At 39.8% G+C, this 14,249-nt stretch overlaps 1 protein-coding gene across 1 annotated transcript; it reads right to left on the bottom strand.

Moving 5' to 3' along the window:
* Positions 1–2,264: 2,264 nt before the first annotated feature.
* Positions 2,265–13,675, bottom strand: LOC124265828 (probable glycosyltransferase STELLO1). The gene is made up of 4 exons (XM_046700671.1): positions 13,618–13,675; positions 4,982–5,117; positions 4,527–4,640; positions 2,265–4,185 (listed from the first exon to the last, which is right to left on the bottom strand). The coding sequence occupies exons 1-4, from the start codon at positions 13,658–13,660 to the stop codon at positions 2,430–2,432; spliced, it is 2,049 nt and encodes a 682-aa protein (XP_046556627.1). The 5' UTR covers positions 13,661–13,675; the 3' UTR covers positions 2,265–2,429.
* Between the last annotated feature and the right edge of the window lie 574 nt (positions 13,676–14,249).

Genomic DNA, 14,249 nt, shown 5'->3' with positions numbered 1-14,249 from the left:
CATTCACCCCACTTTACTTAAAGGGCAGTGGGGTAGCCTAGTGGTTAACGCGTTCGTTCGTCACGCCGAAGACCCGGGTTCGACTCCCCCCATGGGTACAATGTGTGAAGCCCATTTCTGGTGTCCCTCGCCATGATATTGCTGGGATATTGCTAAAAACGGCGTAAATCAATACTCACTCACTCACTCACTCACTTTACCTAAAGACCGCCTCCGTGGTGTAGTGGTTAGAGCGTCCGCCCGCCTGGTCTAGTACAAGCAGCCGCACATACACATACACACGCATGCACGTCATCATATGAGCGAAATATTCTCAAGCACGACGTTAAACTTAATTTCACCTTACCTCACTTTACCTAAAACTGTCGGAGAGCTTACGTAAAATCTCCAAATCAAGCCCGAAAGATTGTCAGAGAAATCGGAAACATGACTGCCGTTATGTAAACAAACGCACGTGTGTGTATTCGAATCTGCCACCGTTCATGGCCCTATCTTTATTGAAAAATTCAAATTAGGCAACACAGTTCTGGGGAATTGTGGGCATCCTCAGTATGGATGTACAAACACACTACAAGCCCGCTCCGTTGAAACTTTCTAACTCTAACCCAACCTAAATTTGATTAGTTGTATTACAACATAGTTCGTTACTCGGATTGCTGTTAACGCCGCCGAGCAATAGGGCTCTCACGAGTACTCGGGTACTCGGGGCCGAGTCGGATAAAGCAGGACTCGAGTCCAATTGAATGGACTGAAGGACTCGCAGGGGAGATACCTCTAAACATCTCATGCAATCAAGATGGATGATCGTGAGAAAAAATCCAATGTCTGGACGCATTTTTATCTTGATTTAGTGGCAAAAATACGAAATGCCGTCTTTGTGGCGTTTCCCTTAGTTACGCAAGCATTTGTCCTGTAAGCACCCACAATAAGCACTGTAGACAGAAAACCAGCTCAACAAGCAACGCTGGGGCAGTTTGGTAAGTTTGATAGCAAAAGTCGCAAGCCTGTTGACAGGAAATGGTATGAAGGTATTACGCAAAAAGCAATGCTTATGCGCGTTAAGGATATGCGACCATTAAGTCTTGTTAAAGGGGAGGGTTTCAGGGCTTTCTGTGAACCATTGAACCCAAATTACCAGGTCCCATGCACTGCGACAATTCACAACTACCTCATAAAGTCGTATGAAGTTTGCAAGGAGAACAAAATATCAGTACCAAAAACTGTACCTGCCGTGGCCCTAACTACGGACGCGTGGACAAGCGTAACCGCTCACGGCTGTATCACTGTCCCTGCCCACTATACCTATGTTTGAACAACTTGTTTTCTACATAGATATTCAGTCGTTCTTATCCAGCGTATTTCAGTGTTACATATTCAACAATCAACACATACATACGCATTCAAAATAACATTCACACTTGGAGACCTATATCCTTAATAGTGAAAATTTTAATCACAATGAATACCATTGACGTGATCTCCGTTCAGCAGAGTTTCGGAAGAAGAAATACAGCGTAGTGTTACTCAATAAATGGTTAGTCTTTAGTTTGAAACCAAACCGTTTTCACTATAAAAAGTCTCAAATAAACATCAATCCTGTTTTACATATTCTTTAAGTTCCATAGTCGATCCATCTTTACAAGATACTAGTATCTAATGCAGCACCAATCAATGAATGCTTTATCTATGTATCTTCCAGCTTTGGAACGTGTTTTGCCGCATTTTAACCGTGATGAAGGTTAATTGATTATGTGACTTATCGTCCAGGTGAATGTTTAAAAGTTGCTAATATGTCATAACTGCAACGACATATTAATATTAGATAATCTTGAAAGCGCAGTCAAACTTAAAACCAAAAGAAAAGAGAAGTAGATTGATTGGTTTCTTTTCCCGGACACATCAAATCATATTGCAGCATTTACAGGCGTAATAAGGGATCACCGGCCCAGCTCATGAATATTAATCACATAATTGATCCCGTAGAACTGGGTCACAGTGACACTTACGTTGCCTTCACATTCTGTTTGCAAATAAGGTAATAGATACTTCCATTGGCATTGAATATCAATTGCTTTATTCAGGAACGTTTGGATTCACATATACATGTTGCATTATTCGTAGATTGGAAGTTGGAACAGCTACGTGTATGCTTGAATGTTGGTTTCAGATAAGCATCCAAATTGTCGTGTACTCGGGTCCGAGTCGGGTCTGACACCTCGAGTACTCGAGTCCCAAATTTTGGAATCGTGAGAGCCCTACCGAGCAATATTCCAGGTAAATAACGTCGGACAGTAATTTATCGAATCTGGACCAAGCAATCCGGTGACTGATATAATAATCATCGATCATCTCAACTCTAAAGGTGCGACGTTTAACATGAAATAAGCAAATCCATCAGTAAATGGGCAAAATCTTTATAATCATATTGACTAAATTCTGAACGTGTCATTGAGATATATTTCGCAAAAGAAGTGCCTGCCCGACTGCCTGGCCAGGTGACGCTGCAGTTTGAAGGGGTGAAGGTAAAGATCATGGACGCTGTAAAAGGATCTATACTTACTACGCAGACCATATAAACTACCGTTTTTCACAAAATGAATATTTTCCCACATTTGAAGCCCAAAAGCTACATTGACAAACCCAATTTCTACCATCACAGTATGTTTCAACAATAAATTAGCCATAATAGTGTAGTTATGCTTGAAAGCCATTGGCATATACATAAAATCTGCGCTTTGAATAAAAAAATATGTAAAATTTTGTGAATTATTGCGATAATTCAAGAGAAATCGTGATTCAAATGATGATTTGGGCTTAAATTCGGACATGTTCTTAATTTCGTCTATGACAGCCAACATATTTGGTTTGTATTTCCAAAAGCCCCACCGCGGCACAAGTTCTTCAAGAGAAGCATTTGCCATGTTGAAACCTGTGTGCAGCCAGATCTTATCCCGGGGTTGTGTGTTAATGTTCCAAGGGTTAATCAGTGTGTCGTCCCCAATCTGTAGGAATCCCTTGACACCAATATTAAGCTTCATGGCCTCAACAGTGCACTCAAACATAAAGTACCAACCTCTTTTAAATGCCTCTATGAAAATGAAGTATGGAGTTGTGAGAACACGGATATGTTTCTTGAACTTCGTCAGGTTTGGTCCGCAGTAAATTATAGTGGCGAAGTACGGGCGATACATGGCTTCAAGTATGTTGATGTTGGAATAGAATTTACCTACATTGAATGTAATTATCAAGGCTATGTCATCGATAACCTGTTTGGGAAACCTTATCACAGATGTGGGGCACAGTTGTTGCAACTGTTTACGGGATTGGCTGTTCACTGATGTCCTGTCCAGTTGTGTACCAGCAATGCCGAGTGCTGCTTTCTTCAGTGGTTGTGCTGCCCGTCCGTCTCTCTGTGGTGGCCTATATTTAATTGATTTCAATTCTGAAATCCATTTGTTGATCAAATATAGATCCTGCACGGTGACTTGTAGCTCTTCTGCCATTGTAGTCATAACATTTTCCAAACATTCTAAGATCTTCAAACCAGGAATGCACTTCCAAGACAAGAGTGCAGGTGGAACATTCACTGGTTTGTTGATGGTGGTGCCTGTCCGTTCTGAAGTGCTACTTGGATATATTCCAATATGGCCTGTGATTTCCCACAATAAACGTTGAATAATCATGTCTCCATTTCCGGTGTCTCTCAGAAAGAGTGCCCAGAATGCATCATACCGGAAGACGTTTACATGGGTACTTAGGGAAGTATACGTGTTTATCGGTAGAAACACAGGTGGATACAAATCGTGGTCTCTCGACTGTTTTCCCTGAGTTGTCTCCCCTTGTGAAGGACTGAACGAAGACAGGATTAATGCACTTAGACGTTTCTCTATGAAGAAATCATTATAGTATTTCGTTGCTGCTATTTTTACGTTGTTGAATATTTCATGCGGGCGAATAAACGTTTTATTTGACATCAGCATCATTCCGGATTCAGGCATGTTGTCTGTCATCCTCCGTATCAGCTGTATGGTTCCTGTATCTAGATGGCGGGCCACACATATGACCTTTGCCCCGTGGGAGATCGCGTGAAGATACGCACGTGTTTTCTTTGGCAGCCATTTGTCATTTTCATCCTGTGTTAGTTTTTCATCTTCAACTGAATTCAAAATGACGCAGTCAGAAAATCTGTTGACAGAGAAAAAATGTGAATTGCTTGATTTATTACGGGCGAGTCATGTTTATTATGATCTTTCTTACCAAATTAAGTTCAGCTTGAAACAAAACGGATGCTTATCTTTTCGAAAACGCTATAAGAAAACTCAAAATGCATGGAGTGACTGAGTGTGTGAATTTACCAATATTTTAGCATTATCACGACAGGGGACACCAGAAATGGGCTTCAGACATTGCATCAATGCGGGGAATCGAACCAAGGACTTCGGCAAATATACTTCCGGTCAACCACAGTCGGTTACTGTACTAAAATATACATCATTTAGCAAACAAACATTTTTAGAAGAAAATACCTGCAGAAGACACTTGCATCAGTCACACCAAAGAACAATACCGTCCATCCAGGGATGTCAATGACGTCACTTCCTGTGTAGAATGACGTAATTATCCATCTGTCCCTTGATTGGCTGAATAACAGGCATACGTTAAGTGATCATTTTCAGCAAAGTAAGTACCTACAAAGTGAACGCGATTTAAAGGATAGCCAAAAATATAGCAACATGATTATTATGTCCTGAAATAATAACATCCATAGGAAATAAAGAATGAATGGCAACATAATAGGGCGTTGTACTGGAGCATTAACATGGCTTCTTTGGTTATGTTGAACGCCTTAGAGGACAAAACGTAATGGATATTGATCAAAACCTTTTTCCGAATGGCTGGTTACTGGTAACACGTGTTTATTGTGTTGTTTAATGAAATATAGGAAAATCTAGTGTTAATTGATCGAGAACTTGATACGTACGCTTGTGAGACAACGCCCAGTCGGGTCTGCGCTTGAGGTTGACAATACTGCACCAACTTGACCTTGGACCACTTCCAAAACATGTACATTACAAATACCTGGGACAACACAAATAACACACATAGTGTTTTCTTGGCTGCAAAAGAAACAAAAATCAGAATTGTATCTTTGTAACTTGAATATGAGAGAAGCGACTTCCGTAACCTTCATGCCTGACGTCTAAGTGGCCATTAACATCATGCAGGACTTCATTTGGGAAAGGAAGTGACGTAAGTCTACTTTCACCACAGACGTATATAAGTTATTATGTTCGAAACAGCCTGGTTGGACCAAATGTGAAAATAAATCAACTGTGTGGTATGACCCCCCCCCCCATAGATGCTTGGTATGAACCCGGGTAGGCTCGGTACGAATCATTGTATGACTCCTCGTATCCTGGTATTTTCGGTATGAAACCCGGTATGTTCAGTATTAAACCTGACATAATCGGTGTGAAGCTGAGAATACTCGCTATAAAACCTGTTATGTTTGGTATGAAACTCAAAATACTTGGTATGAAGTATGGTATGCTCGATATACAACACGGAGTACTTTGTATTAAGCCTGGTATGTTCAGTATGCAACCTGGTATGTTCAGGGTGAAACCTGGTATGCTCAGTATGAAACCTGGCATGCTCAGTATGAAACCTGGTATGCTCAGTATGAAACCTGGTATGTTCAGTATGCAACCTGGTATGTTCAGTATGAAACCTGGTATGTTCAGTATGAAACCTGGTATGTTCAGTATGAAACCTGGTATGTTCAGGGTGAAACCTGGTATGTTCAGGGTGAAGATGAAACCACCGATTCAAACCTGCTATGTTCAGTATGAAACCTGGTATGTTCAGTATGCAACCAGGTATGTTCAGGGTGAAACCTGGTATGCTCAGTATGAAACCTGGTATGTTCAGTATGCAACCTGGTATCTTCAGTATGCAACCTGGTATGTTCAGGGTGAAACCTGGCATGCTCAGTATGAAACCTGGTATGTTCAGGTTGAAATCTGGTTTGTTCAGGGTGAAACCTGGTATGCTCAGTATGAAATCTGGTATGCTCAGTATGAAACCTGGTATGTTCAGGGTGAAACTACATGGCTTTATGTTCAATAACAGAAACCAGGAACATGATCAGTGACGAAACCTGGTATGCTCGATATGAAACCTGGTATGGTCAGTCATGAAACCTGGTATCCTCAGTATGAAACCTGTATGCTCAGTATGGAACCTGGTATGTTCAGTATGAAACCTGGTATGCTCAGTATGAAACCTGGTATGGTCAGTATGAAACCTGGTATGGTCATTATGAAACCTGGTATGCTCAGTATGAAACCTGGTATGCTCAGTATGAAACATGTATGCTCAGTATGAAACCTGGTATGCTCAGTATGAAACCTGGTATGCTCAGTATGAAACCTGGTATGTTCATGGTGAAACCTGGCATGTTCAATATGAAACCTGGCATGCTCAGTATGAAACCTGGTATGTTCAGTATGAAACCTGGTATCCTCAGTATGAAACCTGGCATGTTCAGTATGAAACGTGGTATGCTCAGTATGAAACCTGGTATGCTCAGTATGAAACCTGGGATGCTCAGTATGAAACCTGGTATGCTCAGTATGAAACCTGTATGCTCAGTATGAAACCTGGTATGCTCAGTATGAAACATGTATGCTCAGAATGGAACCTGGTATGCTCAGTATGAAACCTGGTATGCTCAGTATGAAGCCTGGTATGTTCATGGTGAAACCTGGCAAGTTCAATATGAAACCTGGCATGCTCAGTATGAAACCTGGTATGCTCAGTATGAAACCTGGTATGTTCAGTATGAAACCTGGTATGTTCAGTATGAAACCTGGTATGCTCAGTATGAAACCTGGTATGTTCAGTATGAAACCTGGTATGCTCAGTATGAAACCTGGTATGCTCAGTATGAAACCTGTATGCTCAGTATGAAACCTGGTATGCTCAGTATGAAACCTGGTATGTTCAGGGTGAAACCTGGTATGCTCAGTATGAAACCTGGCATGCTTAGTATGAAACCTGGTATGCTCAGTATGCAACCTGGTAAGTTGAGTATGCAACCTGGTATGTTCAGTATGAAACCTGGTATGCTGAGTATGAAACCTGGTATGTTCAGTATGCAACCTGGTATGTTCAGTGTGAAACCTGGTATGCTCAGTATGAAACCTGTATGCTCAGTATGAAACATGTATGCTCAGAATGAAACCTTTTATGCTCGGTATGCAACCTGGTATGTTCAGAATGAAACCTGGTATGCTCAGTGTACATGTTTATGCTCAGTGATTTTATGCTCAGTGCATTAACACTGGTATGCTCAGGAATGAAATAAATGATGCTAACCAACTTGGTATGTTCAGGGTGAAACTTGGTATGGTCAGTATGAAACCTGTATACTGAGTATGAAACATGTATGCTCAGAATGAAACATTTATGCGCAGAATGGAACCTGGTATGTTCAGTATGCAACCTGGTATGTTCAGGGTGAAACCTAGTATGCTCAGTATGAAACCTGGTATGCTCAGTATGAAACCTGTATGTTCAGTATGAAACCTGGTATGTTCAGTATGAAACCTGGTATGTTCAGTGTGAAACCTGGTATGCTCAGTATGAAACCTGGTATGCTCAGTATGAAACCTGGTATGTTCAGTATGCAACCTGGTATGTTCAGGGTGAAACCTGGTATGTTCAGTATGCAACCTGGTATGTTCAGTATGAAACCTGGTATTCTCAGTAGTGGTCCGATTAATTGAAATAATCGAAGATTGGTCGCAGTGAACCCGGCTATGTTCAGTATGAAACCTATATGCATAGGAAATATATGTTCAGTTCCTAACATACTAATCATCAGGTTAAATATGCAAAAGTTGCAAATGGACTTTATGCAATTTGGGTGAAACCTGGTATACTCAGTGTTTTTTCTTTATTTTCAGTGTGCATTAACACATGTTCAGGAACATTTGATAAATGCCGCTAACAGTTATTATTTTCGATGATTGATCGGTTCAGTGGACCAATCATCAATTATTAGATTTTAACCAATGAAACACTAATGCTCAGTATGAAACCTGGTATGTTCAGTATGAAACCTGTATGTTCAGTATGAAACCTGTATGTTCAGTATGAAACCTGTATGTTCAGGGTGAAACCTGATATGTTCAGGGTGAAACCTGGTATGTTCAGTATGAAACCTGGTATGCTCAGTATGCAACCTGGTATGTTCAGTATGAAACCTGTATGTTCAGTATGAAACCTGGTATGTTCAGTATGCAACCTGGTATGTTCAGTATGAAACCTGTATGTTCAGTATGAAACCTGTATGTTCAGTATGAAACCTGTATGTTCAGGGTGAAACCTGATATGTTCAGTATGAAACCTGGTATGTTCAGTATGAAACATGTATGCTCAGTATGCAACCTGGTATGTTCAGTATGAAACCTGTATGTTCAGGGTGATACCTGGTATGTTCAGGGTGAAACCTGGTATGTTCAGTTTGCAACCTGGTATGTTCAGTATGAAACCTGGTATGCTCAGTATGTGGCCTGGTGACAGTATGAAATAATCGAATTGGTATGAAACCTGACTATGTTCAGTATGAAACCTGGTTGCTTCAGTATGAAACATGGTATGCAGTTGAAACCTGGTATGCAAAGTTTGCAAAATGGATGCTTTATGCAATGGTTGCATGAAACCTGGTATGCTCACATGTGAAACCTGGTATGTTCAGTGAAACCTGGTATGCTCAAATGAACCTGGATGCATTTGATAAATGCCGCTAACCAGTTATTTATGATGACTGATATGTTCAGATGGACCAACCTGGTATGCTCAGTATGAAACCTGGCATCCCAACACTAACCTGGTATGCTCAGTATGAAACCTGGTATGTTCAGTATGAAACCTAGTATGTTCAGTATGAAACCTGTATGTTCAGTATGAAACCTGGTATGTTCAGTATGCAACCTGGTATGTTCAGTATGAAACCTGTATGTTCAGTATGAAACCTGTATGTTCAGTATGAAACCTGTATGTTCAGGGTGAAACCTGATATGTTCAGGGTGAAACCTGGTATGTTCAGTATGTGAAACCTGGTATGCTCAGTATGAAACCTGGCAACCTATGGGTATGTTCAGTATGAAACCTGGTATGTTCAGTATGAAACCTGGTATGTTCAGTATGCAACCTGGTATGTTCAGTATGAAACCTGTATGTTCAGTATGAAACCTGTATGTTCAGTATGAAACCTGTATGTTCAGGGTGAAACCTGATATGTTCAGTATGAAACCTGGTATGTTCAGTATGAAACATGTATGCTCAGTATGCAACCTGGTATGTTCAGTATGAAACCTGTATGTTCAGGGTGATACCTGGTATGTTCAGGGTGAAACCTGGTATGTTCAGTTTGCAACCTGTATGTTCAGTATAAAACCTGTATGTTCAGTATGAAACCTGTATGTTCAGGGTGAAACCTGGTATGTTCAGTATGAAACCTGGTATGTTCAGTGTGAAACCTGGTATGCTCAGTATGCAACCTGGTATGTTCAGTATGAAACCTGTATGTTCAGTATGCAACCTGGTATGTTCAGTATGCAACCTGGTATGTTCAGTATGAAACCTGTATGTTCAGTATGAAACCTGTATGTTCAGTATGAAACCTGTATGTTCAGGGTGAAACCTGATATGTTCAGTATGAAACCTGGTATGTTCAGTATGAAACATGTATGCTCAGTATGAAACCTGGTATGTTCAGGGTGAAACCTGGTATGTTCAGTATGCAACCTGTATGTTCAGTATGAAATCTGGTATTCTGAGTAGTGGCGGTCCGATTAATTGAAAAAATCGAAGATTGGTTGCAGTGACTATATGCATAGGAAATATGTGTTCCTAACATACTAATCATCATTTAAATATGCAAAATTTGCAAATGGACTTTATGCAATTTGCAAACAACCCTAATTACTACATGTTTTTTCTTTATTTTTGTGTGCATTAACACAAATAACAGGAACATTTGATAAATGCCACTAACCAGTTATTTTCGATGATTGATCGGTTGTGATGGACCAATCATCAATTATTAGATTTTAACCAATTCCCAACACTAATGCTCAGTATGAAACCTGGTATGTTCAGTATGAAACCTAGTATGTTCAGTATGAAACCTGTATGTTCAGTATGAAACCTTGTATGTTCAGTATGCAACCTGGTATGTTCAGTATGAAACCTCTATGTTCAGTATGAAACCTGTATGTTCAGGGTGAAACCTGTATGTTCAGGGTGAAACCTGATATGTTTAGGGTGAAACCTGGTATGTTCAGGTTGAAACCTGGTATGCTCAGTATGCAACCTGGTATGTTCATTATGAAACCTGTATGTTCAGTATGAAAGCTGGTATGCTCAGTATGCAACATGTATGCTCAGTATGCAACCTGGTATGTTCAGTATGAAACCTGTATGTTCAGTATGAAAGCTGGTATGCTAATCATCATTTAAATATGCAAAATTTGCAAGTGGACTTTATGCAATTTGCAAACAACCCTAATTACTACATGGTTTTTCTTTATGCTTTGTGTGAAATTAACACAAATAACAGGAACATTTGATAAATGCCGCTAACCAATTATTTTCGATGATTGATCGGTTGTATTGGATCAATCATCAATTATTAGATTTTAACCAATTACCAACACTAATGCTCAGTATCAAACCTGGTATGTTCAGTATGCAACCTGGTATGTTCAGTTTGAAACATGTATGTTCAGTATGAAACCTGTATGTTCAGTATGAAACCTGTATGTTCAGTATGAAACCTGTATGTTCAGTATGAAACCTGGTATGCTCAGTATGAAACATGTATGCTCAGTATGAAAGCTGGTATGCTCAGTATGAAACATGTATGCTCAGTATGCAACCTGGTATGTTCAGGGTGAAACCTGGTATGTTCAGGGTGAAACCTGGTATGTTCAGTATGCAACCTGTATGTTCAGTATGAAATCTGGTATTCTGAGTAGTGGCGGTCCGATTAATTGAAATAATCGAAGATTGGTCGCAGTGACTATATGCATAGGAAATATGTGTTCCTAACATACTAATCATCATTTAAATATGCAAAATTTGCAAATGGACTTTATGCAATTTGCAAACAAGTATGACTACATGTTTTGGTGTGCATTAACACAAATAACAGGAACATTTGATAAATGCCGCTAACCAGTTATTTTCGATGATTGATCGGTTGTAATGGACCAATCATCAATTATTAGATTTTAACCAATTCCCAACACTAATGCTCAGTATGAAACCTGGTATGTTCAGTATGAAACCTAGTATGTTCAGTATGAAACCTGTATGTTCAGTATGAAACCTGGTATGTTCAGTATGCAACCTGGTATGTTCAGTATGCAACCTGGTATGTTCAGTATGCAACCTGGTATGTTCAGTATGAAACATGTATGCTCAGTATGCAACCTGGTATGTTCAGTATGCAACCTGGTATGTTCAGTATGAAACCTGGTATGTTCAGTATGCAACCTGGTATGTTCAGTATGAAACATGTATGCTCAGTATGCAACCTGGTATGTTCAGTATGAAACCTGTATGTTCAGGGTGATACCTGGTATGTTCAGGGTGAAAGCTGGTATGCTCAGTATGCAACCTGGTATGTTCAGTATGAAACCTGTATGTTCAGTATGAAACCTGGTATCCTCAGTATTCAACCTTGTATGTTCAGTATGAAACCTGTATGTTCAGGGTGAAAGCTGGTATGTTCAGGGTGAAACCTGGTATATTCAGGGTGAAACCTGGTATGCTCAGTATGAAACCTGGTATGTTCAGTATGAAACCTGTATGTTCAGAATGAAAACTGGTATGCTCAGTATGAAACATGTATGCTCAGTATGCAAGCTGGTATGTTTAGTATGAAACCTGTATGGACAGTATGCAACCTGGTATGTTCAGTATGAAACATGTATCGTCAGTATGCAACCTGGTATGTTCAGTATGCAGCCTGTATGTTCAGTATGCAACCAGGTATGTTCAGTATGAAACATGTATGCTCAGTATGCAACCTGGTATGTTCAGTATGAAACCTGTATGTTCATGAGGAAACCTGGTATGTTCAGTATGAAACCTGGTATATTCAGGGTGAAACCTGGTATGTTCAGTGTGAAACCTGGTATGTTCAGTATGAAACCTGTATGTTCAGTATGAAACATGTATGCTCATTATGCAACCTGGTATGTTCAGTATGAAACCTGTATGTTCATGAGGAAACCTGGTATGTTCAGTATGAAACCTGGTATATTCAGGGTGAAACCTGGTATGCTCAGTATGAAACCTGGTATGTTCAGTATGAAACCTGTATGTTCAGTATGAAGTCTGGTATGCTCAGTATGAAACATGTATCCTCAGTATGCAACCTGGTATGTTCAGTATGAAACCTGTATGTTCAGGGTGAAACGTGGTATGTTCAGGGTGAAACCTGGTATGCTCAGTATGAAACCTGGTATGCTCAGTATGATACATGTATGCTCAGTATGCAACCTGGTATGTTCAGTATGCAACCTGTATGTTCAGTATGCAACCTGGTATGTTCAGTATGAAACATGTATGCTCAGTATGCAACCTGGTATGTTCAGTATGAAACATGTATCCTCAGTATGCAACTTGGTATGTTCAGTGTGCAACCTGGTATGTTCAGGGTGAAATCTGGTATGTTCAGGGTGAAACCTGGTATGCTCAGTATGAAACCTGGTATGCTCAGTAGTGGCGGTCCGATTAATTGAAATTATCGAAAATTGGTCGCAGTGACTAAACGACCAAGCAATCGAACATGTTTTCTCATAATCGAACACGACCAATCTTTGAACACTTGTTTGCATTAACAATATTTTTCACAAGGCTGGCTTTGTCTGTGTCATTAAATTTACATTTCATAAGCACTACATGTACAAGCTCGTTCCAAGTCATCATTGAATTTATCTTAAAGAATCCAGGAAATATGTTCCTAACATACTAATCATCATTTAAATATGCAAAATTTGCAAATGGACTTTTTTTTCTTTATTTTTGTGTGCATTAACACAAATAACAGGAACATTTGATAAATGACGCTAACCAATTATTTTCGATGATTGATCGGTTGTAATGGACCAATAATCAATTATTAGATTTTAACCAATTCCCAACACTAATGCTCAGTATGAAACCTGGTATGTTCAGTATGAAACCTGGTATGCTCAGTATGAAACCTGGTATGCTCAGTATGAAACCTGGTATGCTCGGAATGCAACAAAGAGTATTCGGAATGAAACCTGATATGCTTTGTTTGAAAGCCAGCGTTAAACTCACGAACTAGGCAAGGACTTCAGTGAGTGACAGTAGATATTATAACCGGTTCACACTGACAGTAGTTATTCCTGATCCTCATTTCATGCGTTCAGCGCCCGCGCATATCAGGACCAGATTTGCTTTGGAATGACTGTATATTGCAAAGTATTGAAAAATCGACAACCTGACAATCATTTTGGGTAGGAAAATGCATTCTTCCACGGATTAAAAAAACATCATCTGACGACTTACCCCGTGTGAGCCGATGTGTGTGGTGTTGACGCTGCAGTCTCATACTTACGACCCCACCCTAAACATCCAGGATAAAAAGAACAATTTAACTATATATTGACTGGGCTGCGTTACCATACACGGAACTTTGATCCAATCGATATACACGTAAAACAGCTGGTGGGTTGTATATAGGAGGCAGTATGCAATAAGGATTGGATCAGGAAACTAAACAGCAAAAGAATGTAGAAAATCTAATACCTTTGCTAATGATTACTAACACCATGTGAACCTAAACTGTGGATATGAACTTGCAGAGAGAGAGAAGTATTCTTTTTAACTCTGATGGAAGAGCATGGCATGCCGATAACAACGATATTGATGAAACAACATGTCATTTTACAAACACAGAATTCTCTGTATGAACTATAGGATATCCTCAATAAAATGTGGTACTAATATTGCCAGTAGCTCTTCTAAATGTGTGTGTGTGTGTGTGTGTGTGTGTGTGTGTGTGTGTGTGTGTGTGTGTGTGTGTGTGTGTGTGTGTGTGTGTGTGTGTGTGTGTGTGTGTGTGTGTCTATCGAGTATACCGTTACCTAATGTCAAGGAAGTTCAATATAATTACATAATCATGATGTTTTGATAATCTT

This window comes from Haliotis rubra, unplaced genomic scaffold (assembly GCF_003918875.1).
Source record: "Haliotis rubra isolate DU_JTF1 unplaced genomic scaffold, ASM391887v1 Scf998, whole genome shotgun sequence".
Classification (NCBI taxonomy): domain Eukaryota; kingdom Metazoa; phylum Mollusca; class Gastropoda; order Lepetellida; family Haliotidae; genus Haliotis; species Haliotis rubra.
Note: the sequence above shows the minus strand (reverse complement) of the source record. Positions and strands in the feature narration are given on the sequence as shown.

Bases quoted from the DNA above. Each gene is read 5' to 3' on its own strand.
- LOC124265828 (XM_046700671.1), bottom strand. From the start codon at position 13,660: ATGAGACTGCAGCGTCAACACCACACACATCGGCTCACACGGG. The intron at 4,641-4,981 runs GTACGTATCAAG...CCTGTTATTCAG, and splicing joins CTGGGCGTTGTCTCACAAGC to CCAATCAAGGGACAGATGGA. The intron at 4,186-4,526 runs GTATTTTCTTCT...CTCTGTCAACAG, and splicing joins GATGCAAGTGTCTTCTGCAG to ATTTTCTGACTGCGTCATTT.